This window comes from Hippoglossus hippoglossus, chromosome 9, assembly GCF_009819705.1.
Source record: "Hippoglossus hippoglossus isolate fHipHip1 chromosome 9, fHipHip1.pri, whole genome shotgun sequence".
NCBI lineage: Eukaryota > Metazoa > Chordata > Actinopteri > Pleuronectiformes > Pleuronectidae > Hippoglossus > Hippoglossus hippoglossus.
Window position 1 is genome coordinate 11692913 of NC_047159.1, and position 17748 is coordinate 11710660.

The 17748-nt window shown below is 38.9% G+C and overlaps 2 protein-coding genes across 6 annotated transcripts; both read right to left on the reverse strand.

Annotated features, from left to right (window-relative positions):
- Window positions 1-1481: 1481 nt before the first annotated feature.
- golm1 (golgi membrane protein 1) lies at window positions 1482-7845 on the reverse strand. Of its 2 annotated transcripts, none has more exons than XM_034596357.1 (11): window positions 7632-7845; window positions 6543-6677; window positions 5668-5847; window positions 5415-5469; window positions 5184-5286; window positions 4887-5013; window positions 4233-4392; window positions 3830-4051; window positions 3340-3495; window positions 3073-3171; window positions 1482-2568 (listed from the first exon to the last, which is right to left on the reverse strand). In XM_034596357.1, exons 2-10 carry the CDS (start codon window positions 6669-6671, stop codon window positions 3074-3076), a joined length of 1230 nt encoding a protein of 409 aa, XP_034452248.1. In that variant the 5' UTR covers window positions 6672-6677; window positions 7632-7845; the 3' UTR covers window positions 1482-2568; window position 3073. The 2 variants fall into 2 exon arrangements, with proteins under 2 accessions (XP_034452248.1, XP_034452247.1); XM_034596356.1 differs by having other exon boundaries at window positions 4233-4395; window positions 7632-7844.
- A 450-nt stretch (window positions 7846-8295) lies between these two features.
- Window positions 8296-17325, reverse strand: lmbrd2a (LMBR1 domain containing 2a). Of its 4 annotated transcripts, XM_034596352.1 has the most exons (19): window positions 17161-17325; window positions 16908-16911; window positions 15818-16030; window positions 15526-15635; window positions 14445-14543; window positions 14002-14169; window positions 13674-13884; window positions 13486-13560; window positions 13280-13372; window positions 12998-13181; window positions 11921-12102; window positions 11503-11636; window positions 11266-11371; window positions 11043-11140; window positions 10582-10685; window positions 10285-10331; window positions 10054-10162; window positions 9531-9624; window positions 8296-9385 (listed from the first exon to the last, which is right to left on the reverse strand). In XM_034596352.1, exons 3-19 carry the CDS (start codon window positions 15989-15991, stop codon window positions 9319-9321), a joined length of 2055 nt encoding a protein of 684 aa, XP_034452243.1. In that variant the 5' UTR covers window positions 15992-16030; window positions 16908-16911; window positions 17161-17325; the 3' UTR covers window positions 8296-9318. The 4 variants fall into 4 exon arrangements, with proteins under 4 accessions (XP_034452243.1, XP_034452242.1, XP_034452244.1 ...); XM_034596351.1 differs by lacking the exon at window positions 16908-16911 and having other exon boundaries at window positions 15818-16037; window positions 17162-17324; XM_034596353.1 differs by lacking the exon at window positions 16908-16911 and having other exon boundaries at window positions 8296-9382; window positions 17151-17324.
- Between the last annotated feature and the right edge of the window lie 423 nt (window positions 17326-17748).

Here is a 17748-nt window from a genome sequence, read left to right on the forward strand (position 1 = left end):
TTTATGAAGCTATGAGTAAATGTAGATAAAAGAATGTACTATAACATCTTATTTGACCTTTTTGACAGAAAACGAGAGTTGTACCAAATGTCACATGGTTTCAAAAAGTTCTCCCAAATACGCACAATGAGGTTTGGATGACACTTGCAGTTTTATGACGTGATGTTTTCGAGTTCAGAGTTTGTTGTGCTCAAGCAGTCAACTGAACCACAGAGTTCCTGGAAAATCCAGCATATAAAATGTTTCATAAACTGTATATTCTGTTCATGCATTTTCATTAAAACGGACATAAGCTTCAACTCAAACTATGTAAAAACTAGGCTTTGTACGGCTGCATTTTTACATCAGAAGGGATTTTGATCAAATCCTGCAAATGTTAAAACTTTTAGTTCGATCCTTCACACCTGGACCTGTTAAAGTCAGGTGCACTGCAGCTGATCGGTACAGACAGTAAAACAAACCCTCTGTGTTCCAATAACCGTTTAATCAAAGACAGACTCCTGATAACAGAAATCTAGGAAGATAACTTTCCACTGTTACACACTGTTGATAAGTCAGTGTGTTATGGAAATGACGGCCATTACAGCAGTGTGGAGGCAACCACCTCTGAATAAAGCAGGAAACAAAAATAAATATTCTAACCCGTATATACGATAATATACAAGGCAATAGAATATCCTAACTTTGTTATTTATGATGTCTTAATATAAGTTTGTGTTGGCGCTCAAATACAAAACACACAATTTCCAGCCTAGTACAGTTTGAAGTTGAGCAGATGAATACATTTTAGCACAGCTACTGAACAGTTCACATCTACTGGAGTCCAGGAGCATGAAAGCACAACACACTGGTCCTACTTCAAGGAAATTACCTTCATAATATTACAGCGATTCTCACAAATGGCTCTTCATGTTCTCAACAAAGCACAGACTAATGAACAGACGAAACAGTATCCACAAAGTAAAACTCACAAACCTCTGAGCAGGTGCACAGAAGCAACCGATCACAGAGGAAAACTGGTGTACACGGAATTAATAAGGCATGCATCATAATAAAGTAAGATTGTCGATCTAATATAATCTATTGTCCAGATGTTCCAAACTATTTCTTTCATTATAATTTATTATTGTGTTTTTCTGTCTTATGTAGAAACATTCAACCTCGTCACTGTGCGTGATCTGAGAATAAAAGCCAAGATGCCGAGGCAATTGATTAGCCAAGTTTAGAGGGGATTGCTCATTGATCAAAATTTACAGAAATCATAACATAGTATGTTGAAAACACAAGAGCATATAAACCATACGGGGAATTTGTTCATTTGTTATGTGGCGTTTTATTAAACCAGTCCACAACGTCTATAGCTATATGGGAATTAGAAAATAAGCTGTTGTTTTTCCATCTGTAAATAACATCGAACAACAAGATTACCCCCACGTTTCCTTTATTTGCTGCTTTTTACATGCATATACTAGCTTTTTTTTAATGAAATGCTCTGACTATTGATCTGAGGTCAGCATCTTTCCTATGAGAGACTGTACAAGAGTAGCTTAAGGCATTGTTAAAGATGCTGTTGTACCTCAGGGAGAGACAACGCCCCCTGAAGGAGGAGTCCTGTCACTGGGATCACACCGATCATTTAAAATTACTTCAGTATTTGACACCTAGTAACCCTATAAGGGTCTTTAACATCATCTTCAAGTTACAGTCATAACAGAGTGAACATAAGACAACACACCTAATTCGGAAATCAAAAACTACCGATTCTTAAAAATACTTAGAATCACCAAGTGTTTTTATGACACCTACAGTTCAGGGAATTAATGTGAGCACAGTCGCCATCATAGCCGGGTTTTATGTGTACAGTGAAGTGCATATAAATGTATATTTGACTGACACTGCATGTTGCAAGCAATGACAATATATAGATAGAGGACATGGCAGCTGCCGTATAATCATAAACTCCACCTCCTCCATGTTAGTGCATTGGAATTTGATCTAAACTTAAATTGACACTTTTTTCCCCCAAGAAAAGTTGCCTTCACTGATGTTATCACGGATCATCTGTATAGATGTTCAAGTGTTCTTATTTTTCTGCTAAGATTAGATTTAACTATTTAATGTTATAAAAATAGTTGGAGACGTTATGACTGACAGCTGTGATTGACTCAGGATTGGATGTGTATGGGCGGAACTTTGATACCAAGACTTCACTCGAAAATCACTACTGTGAAGTGTCATCATTATACAGTCGTTGATTGCAATCAGTTGTGAACTAGATATGAAGTTGCAAATACTCGAACTCCAATAAGAGATGAATTGATGATCCCGCCTGGGAACTTACCAGACAGCATGTAATATTCTGATCAAGGTAATAAATAAGACAACTCAAGAAGAAAATCCTGATGAAAATAACGAACGTCAAGTTTTTCATATAGAAATTTACATTGGGATTTGCTTTGTGTTAACTGTGTTTCAAGGGCTGCATTAACCTGTATGGTGTGATTGCGCTGACGTGTAAAACGTCTTATTTCCTGATGTCACGTCCGGGATCCTTCTTCCACACCAGCTCTGCAAAAAGGTTTGTGAATAAAACAAAAACATTATGACACTCTAACAATAAAAGCCTCTATAGACATAAGGATGGACATGTGCTAAATGCCTTTTCATTTGTTTCTTGATGGCAGCATATTGCACAACTGAGGTATGACTAAAATATATGAAAATATATAGATTATAAAACAAACAGTCCAGTTCCAGTAGTATTTGCTTATCAGGTGGCGATAGAGCTGGCTGAACTGGAAAATCTTACATGTGTAACTATATTAATATGTATATTTGTCCTAAAACCAGATAATTACTTTAATTAGAACTTCTCAAGGTAACATGGTAACTTCACCATTACAGTACAGTTTAGCTGCAACTAGATGAATTTGTGCTTGTTCAATAAAAAGATCCGACTGATCTCAGCAAACATCTCCTGAAGTATGATGTACGACATGTTGATACAATCTCATGGTACCATTTGAACCTGTGGAGCAGGTAAATGTGGCTGAGGAAGATCTCAGTGTTTACCTCAGTGTTGAGCAAGTTCTGCTTGTTTGTCTGCTTCAAATTCCCCTTCGTTCTCATCATCGCCGTTATAGTCAGCCAGCTCTTCCTCCATGTCCTTGTCTATGAAACAGCACAATTCACATGAAACAAACACATCCCTGCAGGACAGTGCAATTATTTCTTTAAAAAAAAGCAATATATATCTGTCACTCAAACTCTATCTATGGCCTTCAAACGGTCAACTGCAGTGATAAACCCCAAAATGGAGGCTAAGATAAACCAACGTACCGATATTTTCTGCCCGTTTAATCTGCTGTTGTTTCTTCAAATCAGCTCCACCCACAATGTGATTGTCTGTGTCATACTCTTCTGGCTCCAATTTCTGACCATCAGGCATCTCATCGACCTTTCCCTGGCCAATCAGCATGCCCTCCATTCCAGGGTCTACCTCAGGACACAAGACATTTGAATTTTATAACAAATTAACAACTTCTTCACAGAGACGGCCTATAGTGTTAGGGATAACTGACCATCCCTGCTGATCCTCAGTGAAAAAAGGCAGAGGGGACCACGATTTGTCATGCTATCTCAGCTGTATTACACATTAAAAGAAGGGTGTACACACACACATAGGAAAGTGTTGGATATACATGGTCCCTTATGGCATAGAAATATGCACGTATACATCGGGTTGTCTCAGTTTGTGAAATTACTGATGTGATTTTAAAGGCCTTCATCCCTTCTGTTAGCAATGTGTTTGATTCTCTGAGTTATTTACCTTCTGTCTGAGTGCCCTCTTCATGAACATCCATAAACTCCATGTCTTTATCCTCAGTCAGATTATTCTTCATCAGTTTACTGGTCTCTGTCCCAGCCTCGTTTGTTTTGACAGCTCCCTCTAGTGGTGGTAAAATATCCTGCTTGACTGCAGTAGCAGAGGGAACAGACTGGAGCTCTTCCTGAGAGACATCGTTCACTGAGGGCACAGGGTCATCAGAACCTGGAATATAATGAGGCAATGTGAGGATCAACAGCTGTTAGTCCAAGTGTGCTTTAACATATAAACACACACAATACATCTGATGTTGCGCGTGTACATACACATACATATTAGTGTAAATGCATGCTTTATGTGTCCGATTTCAGTTATGTACACTGAGCCATCCATGTTTCACTGTTACCTTGGTCGACAATAATCTCATTAGTCAGTAGTTCAGTTGGTTCATTTTCTTTGGGCCTAGAGACACTTGGAGTGTGGCTCACAACAGTTGAGTTCTTATCCGGATCAGCCACCGACACAACGGGTCTGTCCGCTTTTCCTGCTTGATCCATTGTTTTTTCCTGCTGAGGAGTAAATCTCAATTTACACCAAATTCCTTTATGTGACCACAAGAAAAGCTTTTCCACAATGATCACAAAAGTAGGAAACATAAAACCCAGTCAATGCTAAAGGATCTTTTCATTATAAAGAGTTCAAGATAGAGAGGGGCCTTACAGAATACTCTGTAATACTTTACTACATTCTACTATATACAAAGATGCAACATCAACTCCATTTTCCCATTTGCATGTAAACAAACTGTAGAGAATGATCATGACTTAGAAAAAGCAGTGGTGTCAGGTGGGCTGGTTAGAACATCACCCAGCCAGATGAGCTGCTTTCTGTATTACAAACACATGCAAATAAATGTATCACATTACACTTTTAACAGAGGAATGGTGCGTTTATAATTTCCATATGGCTTTATCAGCACCGATCCACTGCTCTGATGCAAACCTTGTGAAAAGACTCTGGACGTCACATGGTTCAATATCAAACAGAAAAAGCAACTCACCTGTGAGGAGACGACTGAGGGAGAGCTGATGAGCTTCTCCATTTTCTTCTGAACTTCAAGTTTAGCAGCTGCTACTCTCTCATCACACAACTCCTTCTGGGACAGGACCTGAGAGTGACACTGGGTCCTGCACAAAACAGACACACACAGAGACATGTTAACAAAGGAATAAAATGCATATATTTACTGCACTCACTGTGTAATTCATAATTAGAGTTCATGATCAATCGTGATTTTTGTCAATTATTCAAATCAAGAGAGCTGCAATTACTATAAATGCAGATTAATTCATCTTACATGTCATAAGTGAGTTTGCTGTTAAGGGTGTTGATGTTGCCTTGGCAACTCTGTAGCTCCCTTTGCAGCTCCCCCACTTCTTCATTCAGCTGATTCAACTGACCTGAAGTACAAACACAAGCAAGACAATAAGAGCCACATAAGAATATTATATATTTAATATATAATTTTTCTATGGCGATCTGTCTGCTGTTGTTTTTTAGATTTAACAGGTTAAATGTCAACAGTTACCTTTGAGTTCCTGTGTTGTTTTGGAAGAAGAGGACATATTCTCCTGCAGGGTTTCCTAAAAACAAAATTACCAATTAATTAATTAATTATCAATATTCATCATCATCAGTTTGTGTCCTTCATAATTTGTAAGTTTATTGTGGATCACTTCAAGAAGTAAGCAAAAGAAGTGTTTTATTGGCCCCAAATTCAATTGTGGTGGTAGTTCATAGGCAACATTTTAACATTCACTCCCAGGGGTGTATGTGTGCACCTTCTCTTGGTTGCAGGAGTTCTCTAATGCTTCCAGCTGTCTCTTGTACAGGCTTTCTTGTTGGCTGATCTCCTCTTTCTGTCTCTGGATCTCCTCCTGGAACTCATTTTTCTTAATCTCTGATACTCCTCGCTCTGCTGCTCCACGTCGCACTTGGCCCTCCATCTCATACAGCTTAGTCTGAATCACGCACAGAAAGACACAGTTTAAGGTTAAGGACACATCACACTACTTACTACCGTTTTAGGTTATTAATTCTGCATGAGCTCAACTCAATAAGATTTAGACAGAAAAGAACACAAACAATAATCTTGCTGTTTAGTGAACATGGTAAGAAACTGGGTAGGTGAAAAATTTAATTAAGACTTAATGTAAAGTTGATTTTTTTTCTTAATGTCACATACACCCAAGAAAGTAAAAGGCTTTCAGTAACAAGGCCGCAAATGCTTCACAGAACAGCTGAGATGTGTGATTGGGCCTTTAGTCTATTCCTGTTCTGCAATACAAAACAATCAATGTCCTGGGTTAGGTTAATTATTTATAGTGACTTGCACGAAAGGATATGTTAAAAATGTATCTGCCATTCTGAAAGTTGGATAAGGAAATTAAATAGTGAGCAAAAAGGCCGTCCCACATAAAAACAAAAAAACATGAAACCTTAATAAAATGATGGCATAAAAATGATGATCAGCACCAACAGAATCAGTTAATAATAAAAACATGTTTCATCGACACATCATCTCCCTTCAACTTATGATGCTCACTCCAGTGGCCTTTAATATATATTTTAAAAAATTGCAGTACCAATTTCAAATGGGAATATTTGCAATGTTCAGTATGGTTAGAAAACCACAGAGACTAATAGATTCACTCACCTGTAGCTCAAGGTTGCGGGAGCTGCACACCCAGTAGTTAAAGCCCAGAACCAGGATGCAGGCGATCAGAGCGCCGATCATTAAAGGGGGTGATCTTCCTCCACGACGCCCGTTTCCCAACCCACCCATAGCTGTCTACAGAAGGAAGACACACATACCAACGGCCAGGGTCAGCTCACTCTCCGATAACTGTATAACTGTATGTTGTAAACTATTCATTAAAAACAGCTTAGTGTCAGACTTTTAAATAGCAGTGGATTACATCAAACTAATCTTGTACTAAGTTCATGTTGCACAGAAAAATCGAGCACAGGAAGTGTTGTCTGAAATCACAGTATAATTAGATACACGACTACAGATTCTGCAATTATGAAAACGTGGCTTTGTGCACACACATGTGAGGACTGTTCATAAGAGACACCTGCTCGTTGTGTTGCCAAATACTGAACCGGAAGAACTCAGATTTGTTTCCCCAGAAACAATGGTGACTCAATGCAAATGTTTGCAAGACGGTGAGAAAGCAAACATTAGCAGGTGATGCCCGGGGAGCCAGGAGGTGAATCTCTGCAGCTGCTCACTCACACCACCAAGTACTAATGGAAAGTGTTAAACTAGCTGTTTACATTCACGTAGAAAGATGAATCTCTGTATCAGGTTACAGGGGAAGGTGTCAGTCTCAGACCAATAAATCAACCAGCACTGGGAGAAGATCTGTACAATCTCGTCACAGATTACTGTTTCGTTACACGTGTTAACTAATTACCAAACCTAACTAAAAAGGTATTTCTTATTCTCGACCAGCTGAACTCAGGGCAGGAAGGAGCCTGCCTCTCGTCCACTATAGATGGACTAACTAGCAGGAAGCGATATCTTTGCTTCAGTAAAGTATATTCAAAAAACATGGCAGTCGTAGAGACACAGTGTGGTGACGAATAAAAGCAGCATTTGTCTTATTTAACATTCAAGTCAACGCTAACAGCGGTCTACGTTGCTAGCAGCCAATGCTAACAGCTGTCTACGTTGCCACCCCACGTCGCTAGCTAGTTAGCTGCCGTTAGCTAGCGTTAGCATTGTTAGCACTCGACTTACCCGGTGCCCTTTAGCCGCGAAAGCAGGAATTAAAGGTCGGTCCCGGTACGTGCGGTGACTCTCGGTGATGTATTTGACAACCTGCCCGCGTCTCCGTGGAAATTATCTGCGCATTACCACCGCACGGTTAGCTCGTATCCATTGTTGTCACACAAACGGCAGAGCAACCCAGTGTTTACCGTTCACTACGGTCTTCTGACGAGGTGCGGTTTGACTTTTCATGCGCAGCCTTTCTCACATTTACGGTACGGGTGCTGGAAGTGGCCAAAATGTACTATGTAAATAAAACACTTATTGAAACAGGTATTGCTTTAAACCATAGACTTCATGCATTTTAGTGAAATCTGTAAACTGTTTTCTGAAAATTAGAACAACAACAATACTAATATTAATAATAAATCACTATAACTATAAAGCCTTACAAAATATTTCCCTTCAAACATTTGCTGAGATCTTACTGAGATGTCAATACATTTCTGTTCATAATGATCGTGACCTTGTGTGAGAACAAAACTCTCCTTCAGGTTTGTTGACATTTTCTTCTGTTCAGCGTGACCCAGACTCAAGTAAGTTATTTCCCCACGCACAGTACTCGGACCCAGTTATAAAGGAAAACTCTCTTGTCATCGTTCACAAAATGTCCTCTTGCATTTAATTTTTTTTTGTCAAATACCTTTTAAGTTAACTTCAACTTGGAAAAAAAAACATCTATTTTATAAAAAATACAGAGAGTGAAAGACATGAGGAGGGAGTTAAAGTGGAAAATCCAATGCCACAATTAGACTTTCTACAGGATGTTAGTCTTTGCTTGAAAACCAGTATTTTCAGTGTAGGTATACTTTCACACAATAAGCTCTTTGCTCCTCTTTTTTTCAGCCAACAGTAACCGTACTTAAAGTGCACACATTTGAGGTCATTTATAATCCAACAGAGAACAAAGGTAATTGGCAAAATTTTGACACAAAAATGTGTTTAAAAATATGATCCTCAACATTAAGTCCATACACAAAACTTTGAAAATGAAGAACACGTTTTGGGTTCTGAATTACATCTGCCAGCTGACATGGACCCCTCTGTGAGGATTGTGCATGTTCTACCTGTGGTTGAGTGGGTTTCCTCCAGGTGCTCAGGCTTCATCCCACAATACCACTGGTGACTCTAAATTGCCTGTAGGTGTGACTGTGAGTGGGAATTGTCCTTTCTCTCAGGATGTCAGTCCTGTGATCGACCCGTCCAGTGTGAACAGCATCTCTTCCCCCAAAGTCTGCTGGGTTTGGCTGCAGTTTCCTTTTGACCCACAGATAAGCGATGTAGAAAATGAATGGATGGATGAATCTTATCCATCCATTTGTCTGCTTATGTAACAAATCTCTTCAAAAGTTAATATCAAAAAGGTTTGGCTGTGGACAAATAGGTTAAAGCTTTAGTTGAGGAATATTCCTGTACACGTATTCATCTCTTCAACCAGTCATAAACTCCAGATATGAAATCCTCGAAGAGTTTTTACTGTGATCCGTTACTTCATTATACCAACATGTCCCAGATACATTCGTGTCCTCCATTTTTCCTGAGATAAAATCCTTTACATGTAGACTTTCTTCAGGGGAAAAAAAAAAATCAGTCATTGTTGTTATATTCAGCAGGTGCAAGTTTTTTAACTTTTCCTCAACGTCCTCAGTCCACATCGTCAAACTTCGTCAAAGATGTTGGTCCGAGAAGATAACAGAGACTGGTAACGTCCTCCTGTAGATCTACTACGTCAAACACACAGAGGCAGAGTACTGACAGAGATGTCATGTTCGACTTCATACAATTTAGCTCAGGACGATATATATTATTATTATTATTCAGTCTCTATCCAACATTAAAGAAGTTGAAGATATTTAGTGAAAACGATACCTTCTGTTTGGGGAACCTTCATCACTGGAGTGGTCCTGCAGTAAACCTCTCTGCTGCTCCGCCGTCTCTACATCTCTTCTGTTGAAGGGGAAATCTGAGAATGACAAAGATTTATAAATGTACTGTAAACATGGTCTTGTTTATCCTGATCCACGAAAATATGAATTTGAATTATGACAAATAGATGAGAGTTGTGAAACGACACAATATTTTAGTTGGACAGAATAGCTCTGGCTTAATTACATTTTAGTGACTTTTAACTTTAACTTTAAAAGTAACCCACCCTGACACAGTGTGACACATTCATCTGTCTTTTGTGGGCGGGGAGCCTTTTGGCTAAAATGACAGATGTTTGGTTTTCCACACAGGGCAGTAGAGTCTAAGGGTCAACAGTCTATAAACAATCTCACGAAAAATGCATAAAGCTGTCCAGCCAGACCACGTTTATAATCAGCTTCAGTGGCTGTGAGTAACACAATTGTAATTTTATTACATAATTACGGTGCTTTTTGTGAAACCCTACCACTTTTCTTGATCTCAGTCACAGGGCTGTTCTGGTTGTCCTCTAAGTCAGTGTAACCTGCTCTCCCCCGCCCAGTTGTCCCCTGGGCCCCATATTGCTCCCTCCAGGCCTGAAACACAAAACAGGTCATAAATACCTGGACACACTTAACACAAACCGGTTGAACCAGATCAGATATGTTGTCTTGGCTTCTTGGAAAGAAAATATTTGAGAGAATAAAATATTCCTCACCCATCTTCGACTTTCTCCATCTTCAGCTTTCTGTCTTTTCCTTCTCTCTACAAAAGGAAATATCGTTGATCATATTAATAAAAGCATGTGGATCAAACATTCAACAACTTAATGTGAACTGAGGCATTAGAAATAAAAGTACAATATTAGTGTAAGTCCAAAAGAGTGGAACACATAATCAAGTCTGCAATAATTAGGCTAATTTTGTATCAAAAGTAAATAAAAGAGTCAAACTGATGCTCCACAGTTGAAGAGACAGAAATAGTGAGTGATTGAGTTTCTGATCAAATAAAATACCTCTTCTGATGAGTTCCTTGCCTTCATCCACCAGGTCAGAGGTCAAGTCATTGTCAGTAATGTACTGATGGAAGCCCAGGAGGTTCAAACAGCGAGAGCCCAGGCTACAAACCCAACCAAACACAGACAGTTTCAAAACCCCTTGTATTTATGTGCAGACTTCCTGTACACCACTGACCTGATACATGTGTATAATCCTACACCACATGTTTTCAATTATGTAAAAACAGCATTACTGCCCAGACTGTGTAATGAGATAATTTTATCGATTAGATAAAAAGTTATTGATATTTGTGTTTTTACCATTTTTTGTTACTTGTCACATCCAGTGATTCCGAAATACATGCAATAATTTTATGTATTGATTAGGATCTTGTAAACATATGACAAAAACCTTCAGTGTATTTTGTTATTAGATTGAAGAAGAAATAGTGATTAGTTGTTAGGGGCTATTGGCCTACTTGTAAAAAGATGCAAAGCACAGCAGCAAGACCAGCATGGGATAATAGATGTAGAACCCATCCGATATGAACGAGAGCAGACGCATAGAGCCCATGATCTGGAAGAAGGAAAGAAAAAGAGACATTGCACTTCTACATACATTTTTTGCAACCACATCCTACTGTAATTTCCCATGATGCTCTTATTTGTGTATATGTGCAATAACACGTGTGTGTAACCCACAGAAGTGTAGGAAGTCTGTATTCTGTCCTGGTGCGAGATGGCGGAGTCCATGTGAATCAGGCCCAGAAAGTTGAGGCACAAAGGAGGAGTGAGACGACAAAACAACCTGAGGCGAGAAAATACAAAGCACAAACTTCATAATAATTCAGGGCAACACTTTTCATTTATATAAACTCAAGGAAAAAACAGAAGACAAACAGACATACGTAATTTCTACTGACTTTATGAGGTACATACATGCCACTAAATTGCAGACTGTAGGCGTCGGTCTGGTGATGTGGCACCAGGTAATAGTAGTTGAAAAATCGGATCCTGAACACGGTGGAGTAGACGCACACACACAGGAAGAAGATAGTGATGAAGCACGCCATCTGGTGAGCAGAAACAAAATAACAGGTTGAGAGAGGATGCTGGTTTAGTTCAATAGTATATATTTAAACTGAGCATATTGTGCTGAGTATTTTTTTTTTTTATTCACAGCAAATCTCTATTAGTTATTAACAATATAATGATGATATTTAATGTGTTTATAAAGTCAAGGATTCATAACAATTCTCCAGTTAAGAGAAAGTGTCGACAGTATAAAGGAAGATGTGTTGGTTTGACCTGTAATGTTTCCATGTCTTTCACTGCCCCTCACTGTGCATATGCTTACCTCAATGTAAATGTAGTTGTATTGTTTTTCAGCCATCTGAATAAAGACAGCGAAGAGAGAGAGGACAGGGTGTGTGCTGAAGAAGGTGCACTCGGACCAGACCACTGCTGCAGAGAGGAGGCAGAGGAGCACAGCCAGCAGCCTGAAGACGCCCTGTCTCAAAACACACTCCCAGTACCACTCTGAGGAGGAGGACAACACACACGTACATGTGTATAAATACATCTCCGGAGTAGAATTACACATGTTTCTTAAAATAGGATCCATAGATAGATTCTGAAAAACTAATAAACAAAGCGGATTGTACATTTTTATTTCTACACACTCTTTTATTCTATCCTCTAAAAGAAACAGGTTCTCACATAAGATGCGTGCACCTAAAAAAAAGTAAAGTAGTTTTACTAGTTTTAAGTAAAAAAAAATACAACCTGATCTTGAGTTTCACATGTTACCCCAAAACATCCCATAGTCTACAACTATACAGTTATATGTTTATATTTGTGTTTTTGACAAGAGGTTTGGACAAAAGCTTTGAAATGATATTCTGGTACAAAACACAGACATGTTGGGTTTGGTTATGGATCGGTTCGTTTTCTCTCAGAAAATTATCTCCCGAGCCACAGTAATAGTTTATCAGAGGAACTTTTGGGATTATGCCTTTACGAAGCCATTATTGAGCTAGAAAGTAATTCATAAGTAAAAATTCTATGCAGGTGTCAATAAAACAATAAATATGAAATTAATTTATCTTAAAAAACTAGCTCTTGATTGAGGAGCTTGGACATAAAAGCTTGGACACAAAAACAGGCAGCTTGAATTTTGCTGTGGCTGGTTGGAAAAAGAAATAGATTTCAACTGATCATAGACTATCACTTTCCATTCTAACAGGAAGTTAAGGGAATTTATTACATTAACAATTTTTAAATGGCCAGAATGACTACAATAAAAAACAGCAGCATTCTGGACCCCAAGGAACAAAATGAAAAATTCAACCAGGAGCAAACTACTACTAGTCATGTCTCAGAGAATAGGGAATGTTAAATTACATCGGAAGTGCCTTTATTTGCCTGAACTCACCCACAGTGGGCGTATAGATGAACCTGCGGATCCAGCTGTGGCCGTGTGCTGAGGGGAAGCTGTGCACAAAGTGTCGCACCGGGCTGCTCTGGCTTTTAGCTACATCCTCCAGGTAAAGAGCCTGGTCTAACAAGATGGACCACTGAACCCCAGTCTGACAGTGTCTCTGCACTGCAGTGATAACCTGAAATACACACATTCAGAAGGCACCAGGAGTTTTTACATATCTGCACTATTTCTTTATAAAGGACAGTGATGAGGGATGATAAAATAACCTATTACCTTTTTATGAAGACTAATAAGTGCCTTTTTGGTGGGAAGGACACCAGAGTTTTCCACAGTTATCCCCATCTCCTCTTGGTACTCAGGGGGACACTGAAATGAGATGACACAAACAACTTCACTGTAAAAACTGCATCGTTAAATTTGACATGTAGGAAAAAAGGAAAAGGCCTCAAAAAGTTGCCCTAAGGAACAAATGGACTCACCTTTGTCAAAATAGTGTCCACACACTTCCTGAGAGAGTGGTTGTACCTGACAGCTGCATGGACAACTGCCACCTCCTAAAAACATAAAATATGATTGTAAAGGGGACTTCTGTTATTTTTTAAACCTGGGCCCAGTTAGAAAACTAATGGATCACTGTCATAGAACTGAATAGTTGATAAAACCTCACCCCCATAACATCTTCTAGGTTTTCCTCAGCTTCTGCCTTCTCAGTCACCATTTTTGCTGCTTTGAAGTAAGTCTTGGCCTGCAGGTAACCATGGGAAGACGAAAGCCAATAAGAACGCGGGATCTCCACCAGGCCGTAGCCTAGCAACAGCACCAGAAGGAAGAGACCCCACGTGTTGGCAGCTGTGATACCGATGGTCTGGAGGTCCTTCCTGTACAAGTTTTACAAAGACAGATCCTCAATACACTTAAATACCAGCTAACAAACTTTAAGTGTCAAATGTAAGAGCCAATAAGCTGTGTTATGATTTAAAGTTCACTTCATGTACCATGTGAGTTTCCACTGAGGGTGAGCAGCCGCGTAGATGAGCAGAGAGATGAAGATCAGGAGGTAGGTGCCATAATAGACTGCATTTTCAATTAGAGCTGTTTTAATCTTTCCAACTCTGGAGAACGCTCCAGACCGAGCATAAGACTGCATGAAGGGCAACAGCAGCCTGTGCAGTCAGGAGACACACACACACACACACACACACACACACACACACACACACACACACACACACACACACACACACACACACACACACACACACACACACACACACACACACACACACACACACACACACACACACAGAAAGAGAGGGACAGAGAAGGAAGGTGTCAGTATATCAGTTCATAACTGTCTATATAATAAAAGGTAGGAAATACATTCAAGTTGAAGATAGTCAAGGTTATGTGTGTATCAGTGTGTGTGTGTTAGGGTCACCAAGTTAGAAACTGAGAAGTCCAGTACACAACTCTCCAAAACACTGGTAGGACACCATCTGGAATATAACTCCACGGCTCCTCACACACCTTCGGTACACTGTAAGACACACACACAAACACACACAAATGCATTTGCATGTTACATTACACGGGTCTATAAAGCAGATATAAAGTAGTTTTAAGCAGATTAGGCATAAGCCCGGCCCAACCAACTTTAGTACAAGACATTGAACTTTGACATTGAACAATAAAAATATTTTATGCAGCGCAATCATGTTAAATTGTGACGCAAACTAAAATGTCACTTAGGAGCTTTCAGTTCACAAAAAAAAAGTTTTTCTTCAACATACAGAACTTCCAAAAGCGAAACTGTTTATGAAAAGAGGTGTTGCACAATTTCATAAATGTTGCTTTTTTGTTAACACCACAAATTAAATTCAGTTCACTGCTGAATACAATGGATTTTGGGATGAACAAGCCCTTAAGTCAACACTGTGTAACTGAGAGATACGTCCATAAATCCAGTTTGAAAATAAAACTGAAACTGTTCCATGGCCACAAACTGCTCCAGAAGAATATGACTGAACAACAAACAATAGTCAAATGAAGCAGAGTAGGTCACATTATCACTCGGCAAAACATTTTGTATGTGAAACACTAAAGAGTATCAGTAACACTGGAAACAGCTACTGACAGTATCAGGTCATTAGTAAGATAAAAAAAAAACAGAGATTGACACACATTGATGTGATGTAATTTATTATCGAATATATAAAGTTTGACAACATCAAACCTACAAAACAGTATGAGCACTTGGTGAATAATACAAAAGCTATGCTGAGAGTAAATGCCAATGGTGATTGTGATTCTATAAAATATATAGTTTCTGTGGTTTCAAGCAACTAAACATATGGAAAATCTCATCAGAAGAACTATGAGTATATGTAGATTAGTTAGAAATGTCAAATGATACGATGAGTATGATGTTGGATGGCCTTGGAAAACAATCTACAAAAATACATTGCCTTAAAATGAGTACCAGTACCAGGACTACAGCAAATAGAACATGTCTTATTTACCTGAGAGACGGATAAAGAGATGAGCCGTCCTCAGTCAGATTGGTTTGTCTTGCTTGAGGTACAATAGTTGGTTGGTTTGAACTGTCAAGAACACACTGCCTGTAGATGGTCTAAAGAGAGGAGCAGAGTTTTCACAGTAAGGTAAAACAGACTCAAGAGGAAGTGGGTGAGACACTAAAAAGCAAGAGCAGCGTATTTAAAACACACAGCTAAGCATGTTAGTCTCAAAAAGAAGACACATTAAAAAACCAAGCCAGCCTTGGTTACCATGGTGAAAAACATAGTGTCGTACCGTGCTGACATCGAGAGGCAGGATGAAGACGATGAGGAAGCAGAGGTACCAGGAGAGCAGCGTCCCGAACAGCACCATCCGCTGCTGCTTCCGCAAGTCTCCATAGCGCTGGAGGAGGTAGAGGGCCAAGAAGAAGACCACCACGACCACCACGGCCAGTGCGGCACCACCCATAGTGATAAATGGACATGCAGACGTCAGGAGCTCATGGAGCTGAGGAGGAGGGGGCGAGAGACACAGAGGGACAGATAAACAGAGTGTGAGAGAGAGGAGCTCATTAGACAAACAGATTGGATATCAGGCCTTATCTGCTGGATAACTGGGAGAAACAATCTGAACTGTACACTCAGGGCAACACATGACATTATACAGACATGAGGTAAGGAGGTGAGGAGAGAGCAGGAGGAAAAGAACAGGGAACAGGGTGGAGAGAGGAAAGAAGGGAATAATAAAAAACTAGGAACAAAAGAGGCAGGTGAAAAGCAATGCTTTTAAACTTTATACCACTCATTTACTATAAAAGATGTTTGCATTCCAACTAAACATTTGGCAAATCCATTTTATGTTTTAGAAATCTGGTATGTTTTCTACTATTCCAGGATTTCCATTCATTTCTATACAACACAATAAACGTGTTAGAATGTTTTTTGTAAAAGTTTTTATATCAGTTTTCATTACCATAAAAATAGCCTATATCTTCACATCAGATTTGATGTTTGTAATGAATGAGTTTGAGGAGAAGGTAAATAAATGAAAATAAATAAACAAACATTATTTTCTTTCAGGCGCATTATTTGGAAGATGATTCTTCCAACTCTTACATTTAAATCATTGATGAAGACTTTCCTGTTAGCCACTGTCTTTTATTAAACCACAAAATTACTCATTTTACACTGCACTGTTACTTTCACTCCTTTATTTCTAATTGAATGTATTTATTTATTCTCTGTGTAACTATTTTTCTTTTCTTTTTAAATGCTTCTTTTTGTATTGTGACATGTTTTATAATTTGTCTTGGTGCCTTTGTGTAGAACACTTTGAACTGCCTTGTTGTTGAAATGTGCTTTACAAAGAAACGTGCTGTGTTGACACAGTAAAATAAAAAACTGTCAGATTCTTTCTATCAACCATTTCAAATGGTTTGCTTTAACATGCTTCTAATCGTTTTTGTTACAGAGATGTTGACCAGTTCATGATGTTTGGTCCCAGTGGCGATATTCAACAGAATCATGATCGATATCGAGCATTTTGTTGTTGCCAGCACACTGAGCTCTCGCAGTGTTGACCACTGATCCAGGGTCTGTTTAATGTAGTGTGCTCATAATGGAGAAGCAGGGATTCTTACCTGGCGAGGCTCCTCTGTCAGTCGGACGCTGGGCAGCTGATAAACCGTCTGATTCACAGTCACAGTGTGTTCGCTCCGACCAATGTACACAACCTTTGAATCCACGTTGCGTAACGAGCGTACAACATGTTCACTTCTGGCGCCGCACGGAATCCTGGGAATTGCAGGCGTCCCGACAGGAAGCTGGGATCCTCACCGGCATACAGAGTCAGTTCCACAATAAAAATGAATGAATAAATACATTTAAATAAATAAATACATTTGTGGAAATATACTGAAAAAAACGATAACACCTGAACCTACATTATTAAAGACGGCAAAATATAGACTATACTTAATGCACCATTTGGTTCTATATTTGTTCCTATATAATAATATATTATTATTATTATTATTAGTAGTAGTAGTAGTAGTAGTAGTAGTAGTAGTAGTAATAGTAGTATTAGTAGTACTAGTAGTAGTAGTAGTAGTAGTAGTAATAGTAGTAGTAGTATTTCATTCCATTGTGTATATATTCATTGCATGTTTACTTATTTATTACTTCTACTGTTGTTTATATTTATATATTTATATATATATATATGGA